This window comes from Lepidochelys kempii, chromosome 2 (genome assembly GCF_965140265.1).
Source record: "Lepidochelys kempii isolate rLepKem1 chromosome 2, rLepKem1.hap2, whole genome shotgun sequence".
Classification (NCBI taxonomy): domain Eukaryota; kingdom Metazoa; phylum Chordata; order Testudines; family Cheloniidae; genus Lepidochelys; species Lepidochelys kempii.
The window spans coordinates 176,553,196-176,570,360 of NC_133257.1; the positions used below are offsets into that span (position 1 = coordinate 176,553,196).

General features: G+C 41.0%; 1 protein-coding gene across 6 annotated transcripts in view; it reads right to left on the reverse strand.

The window, feature by feature from the left end:
* The window catches only part of HECW1 (HECT, C2 and WW domain containing E3 ubiquitin protein ligase 1), a 353,016-nt gene that overhangs the window by 247,658 nt on the left and 88,193 nt on the right, over positions 1-17,165 (reverse strand). For all 6 annotated transcript variants that reach the window (XR_012157436.1, XM_073332820.1, XM_073332821.1 and 3 more), the window contains one exon: positions 12,099-12,156. Coding sequence is in view for 5 of the 6 variants with exons in the window: in XM_073332820.1 (XP_073188921.1) it covers positions 12,099-12,125 (27 nt within the window). In the remaining variant the exon portion in view is untranslated. The remainder of the gene's footprint in view (positions 1-12,098; positions 12,157-17,165) is intronic.

Sequence of the window (17,165 nt, forward strand, 5' to 3'; positions counted from 1 at the left end):
ACTAAAACCTGAACACCCTACCTACTAAGGATGAACTGGCAACGTACGCTCCCAATTAAATACATGAATATGCTGGAACTCTTACATGACAATCATACTTCAATAATATAATCTTATTTGACTCCTATATATTTTTAAATACTGACTGGTTTTAAAGGGAAAAATGTTTGGGTCCTTTTGTTTGCTGTTTTACAATGCACACTATAAAGAAAGTCTGCAATTTATTTATTTATTACTTAGAAATATGAGGAATGTGAAATCTGGTCTTCCCTACTTATTCAGGAAGATTTGTTGGAGGTGTCAGAAATGTGGATTGTGAATTTATCACAGCCCCAGTGGTGTAATGTGCAATAACTATGACCTTAAGTAAAAAGAGAGTGAATATTCAATCTCTAATAAAGATGTCCTTCAACCTAAGTGTTTCTCAGGCCTGGTCTATACGAGAAAATTAGGTTGGTTTAACTACGTCAGTCAGGAGTGTGAAAAACCCACACCCCTGAGAGGTGCAGTTAAGACAACCTAAGTCCCCATGTATGCAACGCTAGGTGGAAGAATTCTTCTGACCTAGCTAGCACCTCTCAGGGAAGTGGATTACCTACTCATTGGCTTAAGTAGCGTCTATACTGAAGAGATGCAGCTTTGCTGCTGTACCATTTTTTAAGCGTAGACAAGCCCTCAGTCTTAACTTAATAGATGTTAACAAACAAACAATAGAGTCTTAAACAGGCTGAATAAAACAATTATTCATCCCGTGTTAATCAGGTTTTATTTCCTTGGTACTCATGGAGTCATAACCCTACCCATTCTCCTTCCACAAAAGCCTTCAAACTTAAACAAGACCTAAATTTTGAATGTAAGCAGAACTATATTTTAAATAAAAAATATGTTGAGGCCTTTAAAAAAAAACAAGAACAGAAAAGGACACATAACCACTTTCCCCTTTGCAAGTGACTGTTTAAAGTAACAGTAGTAAAGTATTGCCTAAGGACTACACAGAAGAAAAGTCACAGAAATTGTGAAGCCAAAGGTCAAATGTGTTATTTCACAATCTTTTCTTTTCCAAAGACAGTATTTTCAAACAGCTATTGCTTAAAAAAGGTCCCTCTTGGGTGGTTTCTTTGATCTGTTGTTTGGAAGACACATCCATCTCAGTCTCAGAGTTCAGTATGTGCATACTGTATCAGTCATTTTGTTTTTTCAAAGTCTGATGTGTCTGATCAGCAGACTGCCTCTCCCAGCAGAGCCAGTTTTTCAGGGAACACTGCCTATCTACTGACTCATGTTTTCCTGAGGGAGTGGTTACAGCAGGGTGCAGGTGTTCTTTTCTTCTAGAGGTTGAGGAGGGAGAGCCCTTTAGTTTTGTTGACATTTTGATTGTGTAATTTTATTTTTATTTGTTATTATTTGTAGTCTGATAGTGTCTAGAAGCCCCAGCCACAACTGATGCCCTGTTTTTCTAGGTGCTTTGCAAACAATACAAACAAACAGTCATTATTTATTGCTATTTGTATTAAAGTAATGCCTAGGAGCCCCAGTCATGGGGCAATACCCCATTGTGTTAGGTCCTATGCAAACACAGACCAAAAAGTCCATTCCTGCCCAAAAAAGCTTACAATCTACGTATAAGACAAGAGACAATAGATGGATACAGACAGACTGGGGAACACAAGGAAACAATGAGACAATACTGGTCAGCATAGCAGGCAGCATAGCACACCAGCAGCCTAACTGTGGTTAAGTGTTTTGTAGGCATTTTGGCAAAAGGAGAGTTTTGAGGGCGGTTTTAAAGGTGAATAATGAGATGGCCCCTGTGACAAATATGGCAAATTTCTGCTATATACTGGACAAACCTTACTGAATTAAGGTAAACCGTATGGAATTAAGTTTAAGAATCTTAGGAGTTCATTGTATAAAAATGCAAATGTTTATATAAAAAGAAAAGGAGTACTTGTGGCACCTTAGAGACTAACCAATTTATCTGAGCATAAGCTTTCGTGAGCTACACCTCACTTCATCGGATGCATTCAGTGGAAAATACAGTGAGGAGATTTATATACATACAGAACATGAAAAAATGGGTATTATCATACACACTGTAAGGAGAGTGATCACTTAAGATGAGCTATTACCAGCAGGAGAGCAGGGGGGGGAGGGGAGAAAACATTTTGTAGTGATAATCAAGGTGGGCCATTTCCAGCAGTTAAAAAGAACGTCTGAGGAACAGTGGGGGGTGGGGAATAAACATGGGGAAATAGTTTTACTTTGTGTAATGACCCATCCACTCCCGGTCTCTATTCAAGCCTAAGTTAATTGTATCCAGTTTGCAAATTAATTCCAATTCAGCAGTCTCTCGTTGGAGTCTGTTTTTGAAGTCTTTTTGTTGTAATATTGCGACTTTTAGGTCTGTTAATGAGTGACCAGAGAGATTGAAGTGTTCTCCGACTGGTTTATGAATGTTATAATTGTTGACATCTGATTTTTGTCCCTTTATTCTTTCACGTAGAGACTGTCCAGTTTGACCAATGTACATGGCAGAGGGTCATTGCAGGCACATGATGGCATAGATCACATTGGTAGATGTACAGGTGAATGAGCCTCTGATAGTGTGGCTGATGTGATTAGGCCCTATGATGGTGTGCCCTGAATAGATATGTGGACACAGTTGGCAACGGGCTTTGTTGCAAGGATAGGTTCCTGGGTTAGTGGTTCTGTTGTGTGGTGTGTGGTTGCTGGTGAGTATTTGCTTCAGGTTGGGGGGCTGTCTTTAGGCAAGGACTGGCCTGTCTCCCAAGATTTGTGAGAGTGATGGTCGTCCTTCAGGATAGGTTATAGATCCTTGATGATGCGTTGGAGAGGTTTTAGTTGGGGGCTGAAGGTGATGGCTAGTGGCGTTCTGTTATTTTCTTTGTTGGGCCTGTCCTGTAGTAGGTGACTTCTGGGTACTCTTCTGGCTCTGTCAGTTTGTTTCTTCACTTCAGCCGGTGGGTATTGTAGTTGTAAGAATGCTTGATAGAGATCTTGTAGGTGTTTGTCTCTGTCTGAGGGGTTGGAGCAAATGCGGTTGTATCGTAGAGCTTGGCTGTAGACGATGGATCATGTGGTGTGGTCTGGGTGAAAGCTGGAGGCATGTAGGTAGGAATAGCGGTCAGGAGGTTTCCGGTATAGGGTGGTGTTTATGTGACCATCGCTTATTAGCACCGTAGTGTCCAGGAAGTGGATCTCTTGTGTGGACTGGTCCAGGCTGAGGTTGACGGTGGGATGGAAATTGTTGAAATCATGGTGGAATTCCTCAAGGGCTTCTTTTCCAGGGGTCCAGATGATGAAGATGTCATCAATATAGTGCAAGTAGAGTAGGGGCATTAGGGGACGAGAGCTGAGGAAGCGTTGTTCTAAGTGAGCCATAAAAATGTTGGCATACTGTGGGGCCATGCGGGTATCCATAGCAGTGCTGCTGATTTGAAGGTATACATTGTCCCCAAATGTGAAATAGTTATGGGTGATGACAAAGTCACAAAGTTCAGCCACCAGGTTTGCCGTGACATTATCGGGGATAGTGTTCCTGATGGCTTGTAGTCCATCTTTGTGTAGAATGTTGCTGTAGAGGGCTTCTACATCCATAGTGGCCAGGATGGTGTTTTCAGGAAGATCACCGATGGATTGTAGTTTCCTCAGGAAGTCGGTGGTGTCTCAAAGATAGCTGGGAGTGCTGGTAGTATAGGGCCTGAGGAGGTAGTCTACATAGCCAGACAATCCTGCTGTCAGGGTGCCAATGCCTGAGATGATGGGGCGCCCAGGATTTCCAGGTTTATGGATCTTGGGTAGCAGATAGAATACCCCAGGTCGGGGTTCCAGGGGTGTGTCTGTGCGGATTTGTTCTTGTGCTTTTTCAGGGAGTTTCTTGAGCAAATGCTGTAGTTGCTTTTGGTAACCCTCAGTGGGATCAGAGGGTAATGGCTTGTAGAAAGTGGTGTTGGAGAGCTGCCTAGCAGCCTCTGGTTCGTATTCCGACCTATTCATGATGACAACAGCACCTCCTTTGTCAGCCTTTTTGATTATGATGTCAGAGTTGTTTCTGAGGCTGTGGATGGCATAGTGTCTGCACGTCTGAGATTATGGGGCAAGTGATGCTGCTTTTCCACAATTTCAGCCCGTGCATGTCGGTGGAAGCACTCTATGTAGAAGTCCAGTCTGTTGTTTCGACCTTCAGGAGGAGTCCACCTAGAATCCTTCTTTTTGTAGTGTTGGTAGGAAGGTCTCTGTGGATTAGTATGTTGTTTAGAGGTGTGTTGGAAATATTCCTTGAGTCAGAGATGTCGAAAATAGGATCCTAGGTCACCACAGAACTGTATTATGTTCGTGGGGGGGTGGAGGGGCAGAAGGAAAGGCCCCGAGATAGGACAGATTCTTCTGCTGGGCTAAGAGTATAGTTGGATAGATTAACAATATTGCTGGGTGGGTTAAGGGAACCATTGCTGTGGCCTCTTGCAGCATGTAGTAGTTTAGATAGTTTAGTGTCCTTTTTCTTTTGTAGAGAAGCAAAGTGTGTGTTGTAAATGGCTTGTCTAGTTTTTGTAAAGTACAGCCACAAGGAAGTTTGTGTGGAAGGTTGTTTTTTTATGAGAGTATCCAGTTTTGAGAGCTCATTCTTAATCTTTCCCTGTTTGCTGTAGAGGATGTTGATCAGGTGGTTCCGCAGTTTCTCTGAGAGCGTGTGACACAAGCTGTCAGCATAGTCTGTAGGGAATGTAGATTGTAATGGATTTTTTACCTTCAGTCCTTTTGGTACAATGTCCATCTGTTTGCATTTGGAAAGGAAGATGATGTCTGTCTGTATCTGTACGAGTTTTTTCATGAAGTTGATAGATTTCCACTCCATATGGCTAAATGCAGTGCCTTGCATAATGACAGGTTTCAGAGTAGCAGCCGTGTTAGTCTGTATTCACAAAAAGAAAAGGAGTACTTGTGGCACCTTAGAGACTAACCAATTTATTTGAGCATCAGCTTTCGTGAGCTACAGCTCACTTCATCGGATACATTCAGTGGAAAATACAGTGAGGAGATTTATATACACACAGAACATGAAAAAATGGGTGTTATCATACACACTGTAAGGAGAGTGATCACTTAAGATGAGCTATTACCAGCAGGAGAGTGGCGGGGGAGGGAGAAAACCTTTTGTAGTGATAATCAAGGTGGGCCATTTCCAGCAGTTAACAAGAACGTCTGAGGAACAGTGGGGGGTAGGGAGAAATAATGCCCCTACTCTACTTGCGCTATATTGCGCTATATTGATGACATCTTCATCATCTGAACCCCTGGAAAAGAAGCCCTTGAGGAATTCCACCATGATTTCAACAATTTCCATCCCACCGTCAACCTCAGCCTGGACCAGTCCACACAAGAGATCCACTTCCTGGACACTACGGTGCTAATAAGCGATGGTCACATAAACACCACCCTATACCGGAAACCTCCTGACCGCTATTCCTACCTACATGCCTCCAGCTTTCACCCAGACCACACCACACGATCCATCGTCTACAGCCAAGCTCTACGATACAACCGCATTTGCTCCAACCCCTCAGACAGAGACAAACACCTACAAGATCTCTATCAAGCATTCTTACAACTACAATACCCACTGGCTGAAGTGAAGAAACAAACTGACAGAGCCAGAAGAGTACCCAGAAGTCACCTACTACAGGACAGGCCCAACAAAGAAAATAACAGAACGCCACTAGCCATCACCTTCAGCCCCCAACTAAAACCTCTCCAACGCATCATCAAGGATCTATAACCTATCCTGAAGGACGACCATCACTCTCACAAATCTTGGGAGACAGGCCAGTCCTTGCCTAAAGACAGCCCCCCAACCTGAAGCAAATACTCACCAGCAACCACACACCACACAACAGAACCACTAACCCAGGAACCTATCCTTGCAACAAAGCCCGTTGCCAACTGTGTCCACATATCTATTCAGGGCACACCATCATGGGGCCTAATCACATCAGCCACACTATCAGAGGCTCGTTCACCTGTACATCTACCAATGTGATCTATGCCATCATGTGCCAGCAATGACCCTCTGCCATGTACATTGGTCAAACTGGACAGTCTCTTTGTAAGAGAATAAAGGGACAAAAATCAGATGTCAACAATTATAACATTCATATACCAGTCGGAGAACACTTCAATCTCTCTGGTCACTCGAATACAGACCTAAGTCACAATATTACAACAAAAAGACTTCAAAAACAGACTCCAACGAGAGACTGCTGAATTGGAATTAATTTGCAAACTGGATACAATTAACTTAGGCTTGAATAGAGACTGGGAGTGGATGGATCATTACACAAAGTAAAACTATTTCCCCATGTTTATTCCCCACCCCCCACTGTTCCTCAGACGTTCTTTTTAACTGCTGGAAATGGCCCACCTTGATTATCACTACAAAATTTTTTCTCCCCCCCCTGCTCTCCTGCTGGTAATAGCTCATCTTAAGTGATCACTCTCCTTACAGTGTGTATGATAACACCCATTTTTTCGTGTTCAGTGTGTATATCAATCTCCTCACTGTATTTTCCACTGAATGCATCCGATGAAGTGAGCTTCACAAAAAGCTTATGTTCAAATAAATTGGAAAATGTTTATATGTTATTGTGGGATTGTATGTAACGTGTCTAGGAGATATGACTAATGTAATACCTGACAAGCTTTGTGAGCTTCAAAGGACTCTTTGAAACAATATGCTAGACAAATAAAGGTAAGTGGGATTCTTAAGAAATATTTGGGAGGTGGGGAAGGCAGCTTCTCACTTCTGGACCCATCCTTTTGAAGCTGTGCTCTGGAAAAACCTATTGCTGTTACATGAAGACCAGACCAGAGGCCCAAACTGGAAAAAAGAGTGACTCACATATTCATGGATGTGTTTGTTCTCTCTGATGCTTTTACCTTAAGAATAAATGTGCTTGCTTAGAAAGAGCTGTGGGGTACCTTATTACTGTGGTAATTATCCTGTTCAGAGCCTTTGAAGAGAAAGCAAAATTGGCCTACTGAGCAGTCTGTATTCACAGTGTTGAGAGAGACATGTATCTCCGGCCAAGAGAGGTGACAGCTGGGGAGTCGGAATCCTGGGAGTGGGTGCCCTTGCTGGACCATGGCAGGGGAATACAGGTGCAGTTGCCCTGAATTGGGACAGCACCATTCCTGCAAATACCTCCATGTAGAAGTATCCCTGTGCCCATGCGATGCCCCACTGACTTCAACAAGGCTGCATGTGAGTGAACTCCTAAATGTGCACACAGTCAATTGCAGGATCGGGACCTAAACAGGTAAGACAGACTAATGGTGGCAGAAATTTTCTATTATAAATGCATCCAAAAAGATATGACAGAAACACAGTATAAACTGAATAAATAAATACACAGATTATTAAGCTACTGTCTGACTTTCCAGGCAAACAATGCAAAATTATAACAAGCTAGATGACATTGCTGCAGCTAGCCAAGGTGAAAAAAAAAAAAACAATCTAAGTCTAAGTAAAAGTGTAAAGTGTAATAAAATTAATCTATCACTGTATATACAGTATACACTGTATGTATAGGTCTGTGCACACATAGATACAGTGCCATCTACAAAAATACAGCAGGAATTCACAAGAAAAGCTATGAACTAGTCTTGTGGAACTTGCAAGCCTCCAACTAAAAATGAATGCAGGGTACATGAGTGCAAGCAAAATTCCACCAATTTAGAATGTTTTCCATAAGTGTCAGCTACAATTATTTCTCTGCTCTCATAAAACAGAGAGTCTAGGGCTCCTTTGGAAGTTTCCTGCTGCAAAAAAGTAAATCTGGCTCCTTAGGAAACTTGAGAGTTCCAAATGACAACCTCTGTGTAGCAATATATTATAAATTCCATTCATGACAACCTCTTTGCCAAAGATCAAAGCTCAAGTGATTTGCACTGTACATACCACCATTAGGACCCTGAATTAAAAATAGAGTTGTATAATATAGCATGTAGACTATGGACATAGTTCATTATTTATAATGCTCCAGTCTCAACAAAAAATCCTGCACAGAAATCAAAAAGTTAAGTTATTAATATTAATTAAAACCCTTCAGATAGAAGAGTGAATCTTTGCAAACCTAAAGATTGTGTGGGTTTACATGAGAGGAGAATTTGGTCTATATGGCTCAAATTTATCTGTGTTGTATTCCCACCACCACCACCCACTTCTCTATCACACACACACGGATTTATACCAAACATAGAGGGTCACAAACTTCATTGCTTTTGTAGGCCAAGTGCATTGCACACACCATAGGCCCCTTGCATTCCTCCATTCCACCCCACAAGCTCTTTGTGTGCCACCCTCCCATCCCCCTCTACTTCAGCAACGTTCTGCAACCTATCCCCCTCCCCTCATGCCAGGGCCTGTGTGCCCCCCATATTTCCCTCCCACCATACCCAGGGTTCTGTGTGCCCCTCATACTCTCCTCCCCTCATGCCAAGGGCTCTGTGTGCCCCCATACCCGCACCTCCCATAATCAGGGATCTGCATGCCCCCATACCAGATTTCTGTCCGCCCCCGCCTCCCCCCATGTCAGGGACTCTGTGTCTCTCCTTTTTCTCCCCCCTCCAAAGTACCTTTCTTCCCCCAGGATTGGAAGGGACACGCAGATGGCTGTCCTCCAAGGCAATCAAAAACAGAGCATCAAAACTGGGATTATCCCACAGTAATGGCAATGGCAATTCTATTAATATCAGATAGTTCAGAGGTAAAATTTAAGTGCCCTCTTTGACAATCATAGTCTGTTGAGATGAAATATGCTTTTCTTTATACATGATAAGAATAATGCGTTTGCTTTGATGTTGGCACTGTAAGATTTATGATGTCCTTAACTATTCATTTCCATGCTTTTAAGTGCTTGAGTTTTGTAAATGATGTGATGGGAAAATACAGCATTGTCACCTAGCAAATTCAATTTTTGAATGTTTATTTTTGGGGGTGGGTGTTAATTACGGTTTTTTGTTTTGTTTTGTTTTATATATATGTAAAGATAAACACAACAGAGCATGACCCATCTATTTACTCAAGTATTTTCTTGAGTTTTGGATATGTAGTGTAAGTAGTTTTAAGTGATGGGCAGATATTGGGCGTAGCATGGCTAGCTAGCATTACTGCCTATAACAGTATGCTCTATTGCTCAAATTATATTTCAATTTTGCAAATACACCCAGAGGCTAAGATATAGTTATAAATCAATGTATAAATAAATAATCCCATTTTAGATGTGAAAGAAGAGAAAGTCTCTTAGTCTAGTGGTATTTATTAATTTTAATGATAAAACATAACTTTCAAAAGAACGTAGGTGCCGTGATGTTGGCATAGAAGAGGAGACTTAAGATTTTTTTCTTCTAAATGTAATCCTTACACATCCATACAATCTGCAAATTAGTTGTTCCTACTGCACCTGCGATATATCAGCTTGTGTGAATGTGTACCTCTGCCCTCTACTGTATATAAGGGGATTTACTCACCTGTTTGGAATCTATGTCTGTTAGTCTTAATGCTACTAACAAAGATTCTCCTTTAGCTCAAATAGTAAAGGACTGTGTGTTGGGAGAAGAATTTTGTGAGCTGCATACCCCATTCTACATATATGCAGTGTAGCTCAGGACCTGTTATCTCTCTGTTTACACAGATGGATTATACATTGCTATGGTTTTTCCAAGGATGTCCTTCCACTGACTGATGGGGGGGCACCATTACTGAAAATGACCATTCCAGGGACAGAAGGGAAGAGTGGTCAGTGGCAGCTGTGAATTACTTTTAAATTTTCAGTGTAAGCTTGCTCTAACCTGTTACTTATACAGGGGGCATGAAGCACAGGTCCTCCCTCCATTTGGAAAAATATGGTGAGAATTATTTCCCAGTCACAGGTCAGCAGTTGAAATTGTGCAAAATATTTTATTTCATTTAATGTATTTAAAAAAATTATTGGTGAAATGTCTAAAAAATAGCAGGGCTTTGGATCTGTGACACCAACATCCATCACTACTTTGGAAGGTTTGAGCATTGTTGGCCTCACAGGTTGAGGCCCAAAGGAAATTTAAAAGAAGCATCTCTGGAAGAGAGGAGGCATTGTATACTTAAACATAGTTCTTTGCAGCTGCAGGCAACACAGGAAACTGCTATAAACTGTAGTGCATCATATTTAAATAGTTTGGAAAATCATATCTCCTCTGACTAATAGGATACAGCAACCCCTTCCTTTAACCCTCTGAGCTGTGAACCTAGCCATAGTTATCTATAATTTTGCCACTTCCAGGTTGAATGGCTGTAATAAGCTCAAGGGCTACCCTTGAAGGTCACTCAGGAACTTTAGCTAGCATAGACTGTGGTTCATTCTCCTTTTAAATGTGACAAGCTGACATGATCATGCAACACATGGGTTCTGGGCTCTGCACAAGCTCCCAATTCCCTTCTTGTGCAATCTAAGCTGTTGGTTGTCAAGTATAAACCTCTGAATGGTCTATGACCACTATGCCTCAAAGACCACCTCTACCACTCTGCCCCAACATATCAGTTATGAGTTACTGGAATGCTCTTTCTATCTATCCCTAAGGTAGAACTCCTGAAGACAGGTGGCAGAATTCTTGGTGGTGAACCCTGAGCTCTAGGAGTCACTCCTTGGGTCTGCACAAGTTTGCAAAGATATTAGGAGGCAGTGAAAGATGCAATTGTGCAATCTGTTTCTCTGTTTTCAGCGTCACTTTCTGGGAAAGGCTGTATTATCACCAATGGATAAGAGTTGATAACCCTGCAGATGGGTCTTTCTTGTGTTCAAGAGATGTTTATTGGTTTTCAATTCTTATAAATGTATCCACATTCTCTTACTGGCTTACATTAATTACACATTACTTTTGTATCTTTTAGTTATTAAAGAATCTCTCCTATCTCATTCTCTCCATTTGAAAAAAAACCCCATTTATTTTAACTCCTAAAACTAATTGCATCTTCCTTCTCACTTTGTCAGTATTACAAATGCTGTAGAAGCACATAGTCAGAACCCCACTACATTTACAACTATAGGGAGTTCAAATCATGAATACTATACAATATTTACATAAAGATACCAGTCATTATGATGGCTGCTTATATTTCCTCAGCAATTAGAGCTTCGTCTAATTTGCACACAGAACAAGCACCAAATATCCCCCTAGTAAGATAATTAATGTCTAAGGCCTTTATTGACTACCATAAATTGCAAAATTCAATGCATAGAGAACAGGTCCCCATGGAATTGGAAGAACATAATGACCTGCTTATATATAAGGCAGTATTTTGTATTTTCCAGGAATTCAAGTTATTCTGTGGATTCAGCAGCAAAGAAAAATGTAAAGGTAAGTAACTGAAGACTGTGCTTATTTCAGTGATGGAAATAATACCAGCAAGGCACACATTCTGGCTCTTTTTATGAACATATAGCACTTTAGAAAACCCAAGCTCTTCAGAAAGGTGTATAATACAATAACAGTATGTTACTGCATGCTTAGCATCTCACAGATTCAACTATTATACAGCTAGTGTCCGTCATATACTTTTGAGTTTCACATCATGTATATACTGTGATGACTGATATTTGTGTTTTGATGACTTTGAATGAATTCAAGATTAAATCTGTGAATTTCAGAAAATGCCCCATGACTGTGAGTGGCTGATGCCTTCGGTGTTTTGTTTAAGTATGAATGTGAGCAACTGCAATGTTATAGTTGCCTGCTGCTCCCAGGACTTCCTTGTGATCATCTTGCAATGGTTACCATGGCATGGTTGAATAAAATAAATATACCTGTGCAGGGCTTGTTAAAAAAAAGTTTGTACGGGAACTTAATATGTAAAGAAGATTACTTCAAATGAAGCATTGTCAGGTTTAGCTGTAAAAGGATCTCAAATTGGATTTGTTTGATATCTAAATGTATACCGGGGCAGCTGCAACTAGCTCTGAGCTAAGGCGCATTCCATTATGAATGGTAGTGAATTTATAATGGAATGGTATGGATGGTTTTTATAATCAGAAAAACACACTGACCTTAACACTACACAGGTGGAGCAGCATAATGACCCGGCAATTGTAAGCGCATCAATTCCTGGGGAAAAGTTCAATGAGATTAACTCAGCATGTATCCCAAAACCAACATTAGTGATATAAAATACAGAACATTGTGTTTTCTACCAAAATAGATCTTACATATGCCAACATTTAATTTATTTACTTAAATTTTTGATACTGAGTAATTCATATGTTAACTGTACATTCTTTTCTACCAAGGGATATTATTATGATACAGCAGACTTGGATGCTACAACAGTGAATTATGCTTTTAAAAATTATTTTAATTAAGTAAAATAAACTTTTCAGACTATCAAAGATTAAGCATCAGATTTCATTTAGCCCAAAAGGGAAATGAAACAAAACATCCAGCTAAGATATGACAAACACAGACTAGTACTGGCTCTTTAGGCATCGTCATAAGAAACTGGTCAGATTGAAAGAGTTTCGATAGACAACAGTCAACCAGATTTCCATTTAAACCACCAATGTATTTGTAGTGGTGGTACCAGGTGAGTTTCCATTGCAAAGGAAGATAATTTCAGTGCCCTGTACTTGCATTGACCTAGTATCAAACACAATTCAAAGGCAAAAAATCACAGCTGTGTTCTCTGCTTATACTTTGTCCAATATTGAGTAAAGATGAGGAACCTCTGCTCTTCCTATAAACTATAACCAGCTATTCACTTGAATCTTAGGAAAACTTCAGAGAGAAATAATCATGAAATACTAAAATGTACAGCCTTAGTCATACCATGGGCCAAATCCAGCTGTCATTACTCAGGCAAAATTCCTAAGGATTGCAGAATATCTCCCAATAAAATAAATGTAACTTTCAAGAACCCACAGTACAAGAAAATTAGTAACATTTTAATTCAACCTATATTTAATACTTAGTAATGGCCATTACATTTAATTTTGCAACTTTAATCGATCCCCTCTGTTTCTCTTGCTTTTTTATAGCTTCTTCATTTTATTATCATAGAAACATTTAGACATCTAGAAACATCCTCACACAAAAAGATGATAATAATCTCCCATAACTCTTTAATCTGGGCATCTCTTGAGTCTGCCACCCTGCAAACTAAAATTCATACTTATCCCTACTTTTCCTCAGGGTGCTCAAGAATGACTCAGAAAGCTTGCACAGGTAGAAATTTCATAACAGCATGAACAAAAGAGCCTTGGCACACCAAATGTACCACCATAAAAATGTTAATTCAACAAATCACAAAAATGAACAAGACAAGGAAAACAGATGGAAAAAATAAGAATTCAGCAGGAAAACTACAGTCTTCAGACATTCTTAATTATAAAATAATTTCATTTGATTACATTCCACCTATGTTAAAAAACACTGCCTGCAAAATATATAAAAGACATCAAATACAACAGATAAAATAAAATAAAAAGAACAGATATTGACTACCCTTCTCAAATGCCTTTCATTTTGAGGGATGTAACTCAGTTTAGTCCCAAAGTTACATACATTCCATACAAATTTTGTGTTCTCTCTCTTTTATTGAGGAAAATTATTTCTAAAGGAAACAGAGTTGGATGACCCCCAAACGTAGAGAGAGATGTATTTATCACCCCAAAGGATCCCACAGTATTTTAACTTTCCTGCATGCATAATTTTTGTGGCCTTCATTTTGGGTCTTTGTCACACACTGCATCCCACATTTGGACTCTGGCATTCTGAGAGGTACGCTTCTACTATGCTTTTGTGGTTCATCCCTTTTCCCCACCTTGTCTTTCTTTCTAGTTTGGAAACTTTTCAGGGCAAGGACAGTGTTTTCTTATGTGCCTGTACAACATCTAACACATTTGGGGGGCACAACTCTACTATAAATTATTAAAGATAATATTAATACAGGGCTAGATTGTGACATTACGATCTTGTCCCTAGGAAGTGTGGTGTATTGGTGTGCTGGCCCTGCGGCAGCCTGGGAGGGAGATATCCACACTGCTCTGGGGAGGAAGAAAATTACATTAGGTCTATTCTTAGCACGGTGTACACTCCCTGAAATGCCAGCATAGCTTCATCGCCAGGAATATAGGAGGGGGCAGAATCATGACTCTGCTCCCTCTTTTCCCCCTCCCACCCACCTGTGTGAGGAGGGTTGTAGCCTCTCTGTGGACCCTGCTATCTCTCTCGCACAGAAAGCACTGGTGCAAGACAGTAAAGGGGAGGAGGGGGCTATTCCCTTTACTAACTTCTTATGGCATGTAGGATGAGCCACAACCTGGCCTATAAATGAGGTACACCTTGTATAGGACCAGTCCTGCAAAATGCTGCATGTGGATTAAGTTAATGGGCGCTGAGTGTACATAGCACTGTGTAGGATTGGGCCCCTGGTGTTGACTGGAGAGGCTGAGTGACAACAGTATTTTCTACATGCAGAAAACCACTGAATTTCTGTTATCTATGGTGAAGGTTAAAAAGCAAGCAAGCACTGTTCTCCTGTATTAATCAGACTTTGACAGATCTTATACGAAATAGAAAGAATGCAAATTCACTATCCATGCTCCTCCTATGTGAGTTTTGCTGGCTATAGTCCTAGCAGGAAATAGACCTTAGATTGTTCAGTCTAACCTAAGTCAGAGCCAAGGTGCGGGTGAAGCTGGACAAAGAATCCAGGATGCATAACCCTCTCCCTGACACCCCATCTCCCTACTGTGCTGTGCAGATCTTTGCTGCAGTAGATAATCTGACCTTGAGGTCTTAAAATTAATCAGCTTTCTTCCCCCACCCCTCAAAATGTCTCTGAGCCAAGTGCTTACATGTCTCTAATGCTGAAAGGGGAAGAAGCCTTTACCAGAGCAAACTGATATATGTTACTGTCAACACTACATGGTGCGTGCAAGCTACTGCAATCCTCTAGTCTCCATTTTCTGATATTAAAATGACTGACCAGTTTGACCACTTCTCTTTGGGAGAAGTGGAGGCAGGTCAAACTGGTCAGTCATTTTAATATCAGAAAATGGAGACTAGAGGATATCAATGAGAGTATATTTTCACAAAATGAAAATGGTCAGAGATCTAGAAATATAGGCGTAACCCCCCTATGGGATATACCTTGGCTTCCCTGGTGTCTCCGTGCCAATCACTTGGGCAGGGACATTGCGGATTTCCAAGGAAACCCCAGGGAGTAGAACACTGCCCCAGGAAGTAGCATGCTCAAGGGCAGGCTCAGCAGCTCAGTTGCCTCATAAAAAAAAGGATGAGAAGAAAGATGCTAGTTTGAGCAGAAGAAGCCTCTGCCAGCTCAGAGGAGTTAATGCAGCATGTTCCTGGATGGCCACCAGCACTCCTTCTCTAAGGAGGAAGCGGAGAGAGAGAAGGATTAAAGTGAGGAAGATTGGCAGGTTAAGCCTGGAGAAACTGAACTACCCGAACCAACGAGGAAGGTTCTCGGGATAGGCAGCTGGGAGAGTTGATAAAGAGAGAAGAAGAGCCATGTTGGAAAAAGAGACAGGAGTCCTCTACTGAAGGGAGGACATGCTTTTTGGTGAGGTTGGTATTCCCAGGCCTGAATACAGGGTCATTCCTGAAAACTGACCTCTGAGGACTTGGCAGCAATATCCCTAAGTTTGTTCTGGTCCCTGTTCATAGTAACTCTCACTTTACAGGTTTCATTTGGGAAAGCTCTCAACTAATTTAGGAATAGATTGGTCCTTTAGCTCCCTAGCTAAAATAGTTACCGCAGGGCAAGATATATTCCTGTTGTTAGATCAGGCATTCCTGCTTGTTTTGACCTACAGTGGGGTCTTATAGAATAAGAAGTAAGGATTTAGGATTTTAGAATTATGTTCATATTGTCTGTGCCTGTTCCCTGAATTCCCTCAAAGGCAGAAGCAGTATGATTTCGGTAGTGAAAAATTCTACATGACAAGCATAAGATAGCGTGGACCTCGACCAAGGCTATCAGACCCCTCTTACAGCTGCTGAGGGAACCAGGATCTAAACCTGAGGATCATCCACATCATGGGTTTGTGACTGCATCAACCCTTAGTTTGGTAGTCAGGAACATTGTTTGGAAGACACCTATGAACTGACTGTGGGATAATTTGCTGTTTACTACTACTGAATACACAGCTCTCACCAGCCAGCCAGGGCCCCAAGGTAGTATACATTCCAACAGGACATGACAGTCTTATTCCCCTCTGATGTAAGTCAGGGATTGGGCACCAGTGACTAAGAGTATTTGTCTGTATTGTTAATTAATATTTATCATTTGTTGAATACAATGACCTTATCTAATTTACTGTATGTCTCCATGTTATTCCCTGGAAGTCTATCAGCCCCGTGGCTGGGTCAGGGTTAAACAGTAGTTAGAATGTTTTCCTTTCAAGCAGCATCACTGGTACTTTTGCCAGGAAGGAGTGTGGGAGGTGGAGGCATCGCCAAGTACTTGTGTTTTGGAATAATACAAAGAAAACACTCAGCTGAGGCTGGAGGCAGGACTCAGAAGAACCCAGGCTTGTCTGTCAAACCCATAAGAAGAGTGGCACCAGAGGAGGTAACTGGGTAGAATAGGGACCTTACACAGGGAAAGATTTTTTATTTACAGTAATGCACCTTTAAACTGCTCTGGCAATATAGTAGGTATCATTGTAATTCAGAGTGATGTAACTGGGCCTTCTCATAAACTACAATCAGGCCTATGTACTTTTGTTGCTGCCAAGAATCTGCTTCGTCCTGAACAATCAGAAGATTCACCGTACACTTATAAATACTGGTATGCCTCTGAGCATCAGAAAGATCTTTCTAAACATTAATAAAGAAGCCTAATTTCAAACCTCAGCTAGATAAGTATCACTATCCCCATTTTACGAACTAAGAAACAGAGGTCAGTGGGCCTGCAGTTTCAAAAATGTCCATATATTCTGGGTGTTCAACTTACACTTGGGACCTGATTTTCAGAGATGTCATGCACCTGAAGTTATGAATGACTTCAGCTGACACAATGGTTTCAGTCTGTGGGTCTTAGATTGTAAAATCCCTTTGGGCTGCAACCATATCTTTTTCTGTATTTGTACAAC